Genomic DNA, 11629 nt, shown 5'->3' on the forward strand with positions numbered 1-11629 from the left:
CAGTTTCAAAGTCTAATTTTTCACATCTGTACATGCTGATTCTCATTAAATTCTCGAGAGATGAGATGCAGAGCTTATTTCTGATGTCAGTTTTTATGAAGTTCATCTTACTGAATCCACGTTCACAGTGTACAGTGCTGACAGGTGACACCAGTAGTCTCTCAGCAGCCCCCCCCCCCCCATGGCTAGCTTCACAAAGCTTGTAGCGAATTGCTTCCTAAATCCCAAGAATGATCACTGAATGCTGTATAAATTTTCTCGACAAGAAAAATAGGATCTCCATTCCCACGAATGAAACTTACACGAGTCAACACCTGGCAATATTGGACCGTATATATAAGCATAAATTCACACCCAACTTAGGGATTCTTTCACTCCTGTATTTTGAGAAATAAATAATTATTATTAATTATGCAAAACTGTTTTTTTTTTTTTTTTTTTTTTTTTTTTTTTTTTGCTATTTCTTGTTGCGGAGTTTAAGTCTCTGCAGCCGTAACACAGGACTGATGGCAAAAGGAAAAGATCAATGAGTAAAATGCTGCACTGGCGACAGATGTAATTGTGATTTAGATTGTTTCCATTTGCTTTGTATTTATACACAGTTGTCGGTACTTCAAAGCTTATCAGTTTTCTATGAAGGTTCAGCAAAACTATTGTATTGGTATATGTATAAAAAAAACAGAAGGATTAGCCATACAATTAATTGTATCTGTTCTATTCGCGTCTTCAGAAGTCGGTCAGTTGTAGGTATAGTGCGGTAGCATGATTGACTGTATCGCAGCATACAGTACTCAGCCCAGATGTCAGCATAAGCAGATTATGATGTAACAATGCACTGTAAAGATGGGGTTGTCAATAAGAACAAAGGATTGTTTGTGTGTAACAGATATTGATACCAATGCATTGCTTAGTCAAGTTTGTGGCTTCCTTTCGTTCTGCCTTTTAATTTATCCAGTCCAAATCCATGATTGTATGTACAAATTAAATAACCAAAAAGTATGTCGCCAAAAAAATCGCCAGATGGGATATTTTTGTCGCCAATAAGGAAAAAAAATCGCAATTTGCGACATTGGCGAAGCCCAGGACGATCCCTGCCTTTGTTCAAAGAATGGAAGAATGGTTATTACAGGACAATTTCTTTAGAGAAACTTATGCAAATCATTGTTTAGATAATGAATATTTGTCTGCCCTTGTAGATGATTGAAGATGAAATGAAACGAGAACTGGAAGAGCAGAAGAATGTCATGGATGCCTGCGATGCTCTTGACTCGGGAGATGAAAATGATGAGGAGGAATATGAGTCCTGGAAAGTCAGAGAGCTGAAGAGATTGAAGAGAGACAGGGAAGAGAAAGAAAAGTATGTCCTGTAACTAGAATTATATCTAGAATAGTCTTGTGTGCAATTTACTGTTGCAAATCTAAACTGGAGACTATGTCATGGTTTTTAATCTGTGGAAAATTAACTGCTTTCTGATAGGGCTAAACTGTGACTATATGCTTTTGCAGGAATTTAAATTGTGCAATAACAGTCATATGTTTGAGGAGTTTCAGATGCTAATGGTGTTCTTTTTGTGTCCAAAATAAAGTAGAGGAAACAAGATATAAATTTTTGCAAATTGAGTGTTTAAAGGTTTGCTAATAACACAGATCCAGTAAGGTATTGAAACTACCATAACATCTTGAAATCCTCATGAACAATACTGCTTTCACCAGTCTGACCTATTTTGACTTTTGTTTGGTCCAGAAATGTGATTCTGAGGCAGCATGCAGCATGATGGAAAAACATTTCTGGCAAACTTTACTGCCTCAAATTTTAATCAGTTAGTTGTTATCATACTATACTTGCTTATAAATTGGATCCAACTGCAGACACCCAGGCCTGCCATCACATAATGTGCTGGCAGATCTGGATCTATGCAGTTTGCTAGGAGAAGTCAGTGGAACAAACAATATTGGCCCTGATCTGCTGGTACATTTTTTGTGATAGCAAATCTGGGTCTATGCTGTTTGCAGTTGGACCTGACTTAGATGCTATCAGTTATCTATGTAATACAAAAATGTATTTGATATGAAAATGATAATATGAAATCAACATAATTTTAGTTTTGACCTCAAATATGTTGGTTACATTGATAAAACATTGCTTAAACCCAGGGGTCCAAGTAGCCTTTACTGACATCTGAACTCTATCCATGTGGGTTCGAGTTTCAGGCTGAGCCTTTGTGGGTATGTAACAAAGCTTGGGTCAGTGGTTCTTCCTGGGGTTTTCCCAGGTTCTTCCTTTACCAGTTATACTGGCCACCATAACCTATCATGTGCTGTAAATATACATTAAACCCTCAAAACAAACAAACATTAATACATGCTTAACAAAAAGAGATAGATAAAACTGACCTGGGACATCTGATCGTAGAGAAAAAGAAAGTAAGGTATGGCAGTTCTGCAAGATTTATTTGCGACATAGGTGAGAAAAACTTGTCACTTTTAGGACAGTGGTGGTTTTGCATTGGGTAGGGTGTATCAAAAGTTTTAAGCTTTTGCACTGATGTTTTTGGGGTCTTTTAATATACATGATAGTATTGCATGAGACAAGCAGTTCCACAAAATCCTAGTTTCTGTCTGCCATAACCTTGGTTGGATTGTGATTGCTTGAATTGTGATTGATAAGCCATCACTAAATTGGAGCTGTGAAGAAAATATATTACAGTAGAACTTCAATTGTCCATCATGGTGCGGGACTCAGACCATGACAGATATGAGAATAGACAAAAAGATATGTACATTAAAAATATTACACAATAGATTGGGTCATCAAAAAATCATATCTACATGTACCTGTTTTTAATAATTTGACGAATAATGCCCTGACTGTTAACAGATGTTGATGGTTAATAGGGTGACGGATAATCAAAGTTATACTGTACTGTATTTCTGCAATAGGAGACTCTAAGTTCAGTATCCCAAAACTTTGATTAAGTGCTCATGATGTTAGTGTAGTTTAGTTTAAGCAAATTTTATTGCTGTACAGTATTATGTTGCAAATGGATTGGAAACAAATTCATAAAAACTTCCAAGTCCCCATTCTCAAGTTAGTTTAAGTTAGTAGAACTTGTGGTCCTAGTCTGTTGCTATATGCTTTTAGCACTAAAATATGTTTGAATCAGAAAGTGTTTCATTTAAAGGTGAGAAAAGTCATTGTAGAATTTTGAAACATATACCTTTACTGTGACATTTCTTTGTAGGATTCATGTAGTTCATGAAAATATAATACAACTAAATTAAGTATTCACTATTTATAAGAGAGACTTTATGTTTAATCAAATTTAATAAATTGCTTAATTTGCTTTGACAATCAGGACAGTCTGTTGAATTATGAGGTTTTCTTTTGAATGATATTTAAGAAAATCTGTACTTTACCTGGCACACGAAGGAGAAAAGTTATAGGCCTTAAATACCTGTGCTTCATTCCTTAAGTCAGATTTCATTGAATTGCAGTTTCATTGATATGCGAATTCTTGTTTTCCAACTTACACAATATGACTATAAAACAGTCTATCATACGTTATGCTGTAAGAAATAAGAACCCTAACCCTGGGGTTAGAATTCAGAGGCAGATGCAAGGTTATCGCTTTGCCAGATACAGGTAAAACCCATTATAACATGATGCTTGGGTTCCAAAGAATAACATCACGATCTAACTGGGATTGCATTAACAAATTTTTCGAAGAACTTCTCCATAGAAAATGTGCATTAAAATTTCAATGTCATCAGTTTTAACTAACCTCATGATCCTATATTGTTTGTTTTGTTTGCTGGGTTTAATTAGACATTAGATATACTTCAAAGAGAGGTCACTGTAAAACAAAAAAATTGGGAGCCATGCTGCCACCGCGTGATAATGAATTGTGTTATAACATGTTTTACCTGTATTTATCTATCTACATGAGATGGTAAAAATGGTCTTTATGAACACACTGGTTTAAAAATATGGCATAATATTTCATAGTTTTAGCATCCAATAATATTTCATGGTTTTAACATCTAAAGAAAGAGCTTAAAAGGTTTAAGTTTACAAAAAAACATCTAGTAAACTTGAAATGTTTTTTTAATCTCAGTTTGTGTATTTCTTTTTATAACATTGTTAGAAACAAAGTAGACATCATTAATGTCATAACTATGAGATTATACCGTTGTAATAGGTATATTGCATATGGCTTTGTCATGTAGGTTGAGGATTTCACTCATAGGAATGAAAGAGGGTTGTCAAATACAAGGGAGATAACTCTTGCATGTGTCTTTATATATGCAGGATATTAAGTATATTCTTGTTTCTTTCTTTTTTCAAAGCCAAGAGAAGGAGAAGATGGAGATTGAGAGGATAAGAAACATGACAGAAGAAGAACGTCGACAAGAGTTTGCTACAAACAAGAAAGTCGTTACCAACAAAGCTCCCAAGGGCAAATACAAATTCTTACAGAAATACTACCACAGGGGAGCTTTCTTCATTGTAAGCATCTCATTACAAGACTGTCTTTCTCAGTTTCCTTTCCTTCATCAAATGTACCTAAACTTGATACTTAATGTGGGACAGTGTTTCACAGTACTAAGGATGCGGCATCGTGTTCTAGCTGTCCACCCATCAACTATTTAGTAACAAGCAAAACTCGACAACCTGTTGATAAAATTAAGTTCCTTTGGAACTGCTTTATGCATGAACATTTGGCTTTGAAAGGTTTTCTTCTCAGCTGTTTTTTTATTATTTATAATTGTTTGACCTTCATGGTAGCAGCTTTGGGAATCATACAACCTGTCATGATGAAATTTGGTGTGAATAGAGATGTAGATAGACCTTTTAAGGCCCTAGGATCAGGGTTCAGTACCAGCCCAGACCAACCTGGGTCAGCTGCCTTGGTGTGACCTTGGGAAAAACATCTATTTCCCATTTCCTTACTGGGGTATAGTCAATAATATGCTGGTAGTGCCTTCGAAACCAAACTAACATTTTAGTGGTTTTACGTCTTTATTTAGTTTTTTTTTGTTTGGGGTCTTGTTTATCAATATCATATTGTTGCTTGTGACAAGTATGGCTAAGAAACCATTTAATAATTTGTTGCGAACACTGAAAGAGGTCTGATTTTTCGGTTTGTTGGTTATGAGATCGCCTGAGATCAAAGGGATCCCTGATGCTTGTTCTCTTGTCATCTAGCTAGAAAAGGGATCAATCTTATGGTGAATACCTTATTGGCTTGCCTTCACTGCTTCTAGAGACCGTGAACATGGTGACAAACATGGTTCCCCTACTATGACATTACTCCTTCCCTTGACAGTTATACTTCTAGCAAACTGGAGACACCATTAGGATCATCTGTCAGCTCAGATTTCCCTTGGATTCAGTTTTTACCACCACCTGAGCTGATCGCTAAATTGGCACCAGTCTATAACTGGAGTCACATTTCACACCCCTGAAACCACCTCCATTCTGTACATACAGATTGAGGTGCTCACTTAGGGGCAGAGGGTATAGTGTCTCGAGAAGAAATGGCCCATGACATAAATAACTTTGAAATGTGGGCAATGTTTCTAGACTTGCATGGGTGCTTAAACCTCATATGGTGCCATTGCGTGATGATTAACTCTGACATACACCAGTAATTGTGTATGTCAAGTGGCAAGGGAGTACACTTGCTTCTTCTCATGATGTGGATGTTTGGAACATCCTCTGATGGGTAGCATTAGAGGAGATAATGCTCTGTCTCCACCATATTCCAGTCAAGAGAAATATTCTGGCAGACAGTTTGCCCCAGAGGAGTCATGCTGTCTTCATGGAATGGTCTCAGTGCCAAGGGGGTTTCTGAGTCTCTTTTCCAACTGTGACAAGACTGAACAGCAACCTCCCTTTTATTTCAGCCCAGTCCCAGATTAGTCTGCCTGGGTAGTGGATACTTCTACCAGAAATGCAGTTGCCTATTGGCATACACCTTCACACCATTCAGAATTATTCTGCAGGTGCTTCACCAGGTCAGGATCTTCAGCTCATCATGGTAGTTCCTCTTACGCTTCAACTTGTAGGTAGATGAGTCCAGATTACCACATAGGAGGGACCTGCAGCTGTCAACCAGATATTCTCCACCTTCACACTTACCTCATCTCAAGTGATATCCATCAGTACCAATTTTCACATAAGGTTGCAAACTACATCATCCAGGCTCGAAGTCATCCTCTTCTAAGGTCTGTGATGCAGAGTGGAATATCTTGAATGATAGGAAATGCATTGATCCTAGCTATCCGCCTTTGAGCACAGTTGTTGATTTTCTAACTGATTTCTAGGAGAAGAAATATTCAGTGTCCATTATTAAGAGCTATTATGCAGCTCTCATACACTCAAGTTCTCTAAGTGTCCTGCCATTAGGTCTGACCTTCACCTTCTGATCTCATCAGTTATTAATATCTTGCTCACAATTGCCCATATGGAATCTCTTGTGCATTCTTAGAGATTATCTAAACCCTTTTTGGAACTCACAGGTGTCAATTTGTGCGGTTTACCTGTAATTTGTGCGTTGTAGCAAATTAATAACTTTTCAAACACAAGATACGCAATTTTAATAGAAATGATCAACAGCTTATGAGGTATAAACTTCTGGAGTACTACTTTGTCGATTTTTTATATATATTTTTTAATTTAAATTTTTGGATAGCTCCTGGTGTAATAACTTGGGGTTTATGGGGAAAAAAATATAAATTCATAACACACTTGTTATCAGGGGATCTTCCTCTATCACATGTCAAATCTAAATATTTTAATTATTTTTTTCTTTCTTCTAACATCTAGTTGAAATATTCCATCTATCAAATGTCTGAGCCTAACTCAAAGAAATGCAAGCTTGAAGACACTGACCAAGGTCGTGGCAAGTTTCAGGTTGATTGGCTTAAAGTCTTCCCTGGCATTGTAGATGCATCCAAGTTAGGATCTTCCTATGTTTTTTGTAAAATATGCAGTAAAGACGTTAAAGTGGTGTATAGCATTTTGTTATTTTAAAACTGTTGATCTTATATAATGTATGAATACATTTTTTCATGTAACGTTTTTTTGGTCTTTGTAAGGATTTTATTGGTCTGGCGTACAGGTTTTCATCTCAAGCAGTTGACACCTACATGAACTGTTAATTCAAGCTTCCTTCAAGAACCCTACTCATAAGACCATTTTCCTGCTGTCTTTGGCATTGCCGGGAGAAGGAATGAACACAGTAGTTATGAGTTGTTGTTTGCCAAGCTGGATTTTTGGCAAACTATCAGCTGCCATCACTATAGCCCCATTTCCTACTGAGTTCCCCAGACTCATCCACATCTGTGCAGGGGAGGACTAAGATAGACTTCCTTGGTGAGTTAGGGCATTAAGATTTTATTTGAATTTCTCTGAAGGGAGAAGGAAAGGTTAGCAGTGTCGTTCCCTTCCTATTAGAGTTTCCTTGATATTTTAGCACCCATTATTTCTTGATTGATCAAAAAAATGTTTTTTTTTAATCCATAGAGGGGCATTTCGTTACTGAGAACTAAGGTACATTAATTTGGGTTATTGCTTCATCTTGGGCCTATTTGAATCATTTCTCTTTGTATGACTCGGTTGAACATCATGCTACATGTCTGCAGCATGATGCCCTACTGATCAACATCCCTATAAACTGTCACAATGCAGACATCGTAGGGATATGACTGAAAAATTGTTAAAAGTTATGTTAAAAATCCAAATCACACACACACACACACTACTGATGGGTCGAGGCTTCAATTGACAAAAGATAGCTTTGAAACAAGGAGTCTTTGCTGAAGCCTTCTTAGAGGTGAAATTTGTATCCAAATCTTTTTGAAATATACAGTTTTAAGATCTGCAATAAACAATAATAGGAAGAAAAGACAACTCTTGATTGACGTGGATCTGAGCATTTAATTTAGGTTTGGATTGGTTTGATGTTTTTGGTACAGCATTACAAGCAGGTTATTTACTGCTCATAATAAAGCGCCTTCCCCAAGGGCACACCACTGTAGCCCCCTGGGCTGATCTTATGGTAGGATTTGAACTTGCACCTGTTCAGCTGTTGAGTCCTACTCACACTTACCATTAAGCCATTTCAGCTGCTGCCTCCATTATGCAAGAGTGTGCACTGGGCCTATTCTACATCCTGCAGTCTGTAGGGAATAGTTACATTTTAACTAGTTACATGTATATGAATTTTCTTTTCTTTTATAGAATCATGAAGATGGTGTTTACCAAAGAGACTTTTCTGCTCCAACTCTTGAAGATCACTTTGACAAGACTGTCTTGCCAAAGGTGATGCAGGTATGTATTAATCTTCTTTGTTCTCTATATTCCTTTAGTTTTGCACCGAATGTTTCTGGAATTTTTTTTGTTTATTCAAGTGGGTAATTGCTTTGATAGTGTTATGAACAGCATGCATGAACAGCATGCATAATAGAGTTATCTCCCATAGACCAGAAAAATTGCCTTTCTGGTTTCTTATTATGCACATGGATGGTTTGATATCAATTACCACATTCATCCTAATACTTCCACATTACTTAATTCATGTGCGACTCATGTATAGGTCTTGATCCTTGCATGCCTTATTGGAAGGAAGATATTGCTGAAATTAGCCTAGAATACTTTTCCGTGATCTTATGAAATGTCTGCCATGTTTTTCATTACCACAATATTTTTTAGATTAAAAGAGACATAATGGATTGTACATGTGTTGTTTTGGGTTGCAGCCATATTGGGGAAAAAATGAGCCTCCAGAATGGAACACTCTCATGATAAGCAAGGAAGCATATATGCACATACTGTGATATACTATAAACTCATGAAATTTTGCCAGCTAACAATGTTGTAAATGCACAGTGCAGGTATTACGTTGAATAAGATATTTATTTAGTACAAAAATACCTTGGCCTCATTTTTACTGGTGTCTTGACAGAATGTGTTCCTACTATGACTGTATATACTCATTTATAAGTCAGATCCAAACTGCATCAACCCAGATCTGCCATCACATAATGTGATGACAGGTCAAGGTCTGTGTACTTTTGCAGTTGGACTCTAATTACAAGTTAGTTTATACAGTAATTAATGCATCTTTTTTCTGTGCTATGGCCTGGCTAGATCAGATTGAAGTATTTTAGAAATATAGGGACAAAACGTGACATCAGTGTCCAAAGAAACACTATTACAGGGAGAGATATTATGTTGGAATGCTTTACAAGTAGTGATTAGTTATTATTATATTCATTGGCAAATTTGTTGATGTTTTAGTCTTTAAAAAGTGTTTTTGGTCCTCAGTACATAGCGTGATTTAGTTTAAGATTATGTATTGGATTGTAGAAAAGATATCATCCGTTAAACCTCTCTATTCAATCACCCCCAAAATGAGATTAATTCCCATTAGTTCTGCATGCTGTTCTTTCATTTTATCTTCTGAAATGACCACTCACATTAAGACCACCTTTCCTAAGTCTCTTTGCAGGTTGTATTGGATTGTAGAATGTATTGGATTGTAGAAAAGATATCATCCATTAAACCTCTCTATGCAGTCACCCCCAAAATGAGATTAGTTCTGCATGCTGTTTTTTCATTTTATCTTCTGAAATGAGACCACTCACATTAAGACCACCTTTCCTAAGTCTCTTTGCAGGTTGTAATTTCAAAGTTTTATTGAACTGCATGTAAAATTTTGGTTACCTAATAACTATTTTTTTATGTTTCGGGCCTCGGACAGGAGATTTTTCCCACTATCCAATAATGGATCAGAAATATAACATGATAGAGTTCAAACATCTTTCAAATATTGCTGTTGGAATACTTAAATTATTTTGATTATCTGTGAACAGGTGAAGAACTTTGGGCGGTCTGGTCGTACAAAATACACCCATCTTGTAGATCAGGATTCAACACAGTTTGACTCACCCTGGATGGCAGACACTGCACAGAATGTAAAGTTTCACAGCACCAAAGGTGGTGGAATGAAACAGTCCTTTGAAAGACCATCTAACAAGAAGAGAAAGTAGATTGATTTGCTTTGCTTCTGTGGGATGAACTAGATGGAACCAGCCTTTAGCAAGCAATCTTTTGGTGTGGCAGGAGCTGAAAATGATATTTTAAATACCCTTTTTTTAAAATTCTCTTTAGGGCCAGATATAAAATTAACATTTTTTTAAATTATTGATTTCTTTTATCAAATGATTCCATAGTGGATTTAGAAGGGGGTTTGTTCGGTGAGACTAACACCTCTTGCCAGTATAAAATAGTACTTTATTAAGTGTTAAAACAGGGCATTGTGTTTATTTTAAGTAAAATCAACCAGCCCTTTAAAACCCAAACTCCCTTTAATAAATCCTGGATCCATCTGTGTGATTACACATTGTATGAAAAGTAGTTCAGCAGCAATAAAAAAAAGCCAGAAAACATTAATCGGAAACTTTTTCATATCTGTATATGACAACTGTGTCCAATGACGTTTTCCTGTGGAACGCTGCTGAATCCCTCTCTCTTATTTTGGGGTCAAAGGCTTTGGGCATAACAAATTTTCAGCTCTTTTATAGGCACTTCAGTATGCTGGCCAACAAAGTCTCGGGTAAGATTTCTCAGTAAATCTTATTTTAACCCATTGGCCAGAGGTGATTTCATATATTAATTAGTTCATAAATCAGAACTGTAGTGTTCATTTATAGAATTTGTACCATCAATAATTTTGAAGAAAATATTGCTAAAAAATACAGAAAAGCCATATGCACGCAGCTACAATCATATTGAGCAAATAAAGGAAAGAAAAGCAAACTTCATTCTATTTCCTACTTGATACTTTTGGCTAGTTCTGGACCTCTATAAATGTTCCACTCTTTTTTATAATTTATCTCTGAGAAGTATTCATCATTATATGCTGAAACTTTTATTTGGAGATCTATTGAATATTGATATATTCAAGATTGATTTATTGAATACTGATCTATTGACTATTGATCTATTGAATATTTTGTGAAAAAGTATTTTTTGCAACATTGTTTTAAATGTGTGTGTAAATTATGTCCTATCATTGATATATTGTTTTCTATCATTCAAGGTGTGAATATAAACAATACATTCAGTTAGCCTCAAGGCTTTCACCTGTAAATTAATCATTTGTTGAAACAATCATTAAAGTGGTCAGGAAAACCGTATACTGCATCTGTTTGTTTATATCGCCAAATCCCATGTTTTACATGTATTGGTATAGGTAGGTAGGTTGGTCATTATATACATACCTACAGTCGCACCACTATGTGAAGGTCATCCTAAGGACTTGTTGAATCTGGATATATGGCGATAGCATCATGCTTTGCGTTTGGGGATTACCTGCAGTTACACTAGATTGATAACATATCAGCAGCTGTCAGTCAGTCTTGGTTAACTGAATTGATGTAAACGTTAAGTGTTGTTTTTTTCAAGTACATGTGAAGTAAAGGTGTTGTTTAATTTATTTTCATGATGCTTATTTTAACTTTGCTTATCAAATTATAAAAGAAAATCTGTCTATGTGTTGATACAGCAATGTTACTACCAGGTCAAGCAAGTGTGCTAATTATGCAAAATTGACCATCTGTG

The 11629-nt window shown here is 36.0% G+C and overlaps 1 protein-coding gene across 1 annotated transcript in view; it reads left to right on the top strand.

Annotated features, from left to right (window-relative positions):
* Positions 1-11205, top strand: part of LOC149785337 (microfibrillar-associated protein 1-like) — a 44333-nt gene extending 33128 nt beyond the window's left edge. The window contains exons 8-11 of the mRNA XM_089979234.1: positions 1197-1357; positions 4348-4507; positions 8246-8335; positions 9880-11205. Coding sequence (XP_089835360.1) covers positions 1197-1357; positions 4348-4507; positions 8246-8335; positions 9880-10056 — 588 coding nt within the window. The 3' untranslated portion in view covers positions 10057-11205. The remainder of the gene's footprint in view (positions 1-1196; positions 1358-4347; positions 4508-8245; positions 8336-9879) is intronic.
* The last annotated feature ends 424 nt before the right edge of the window (positions 11206-11629 follow it).

The sequence above is a fragment of the Sinohyriopsis cumingii genome, chromosome 13 (assembly GCF_028554795.1).
Source record: "Sinohyriopsis cumingii isolate HCF-2022 chromosome 13, ASM2855479v2, whole genome shotgun sequence".
NCBI classification, from domain to species: Eukaryota; Metazoa; Mollusca; class Bivalvia; order Unionida; family Unionidae; genus Sinohyriopsis; species Sinohyriopsis cumingii.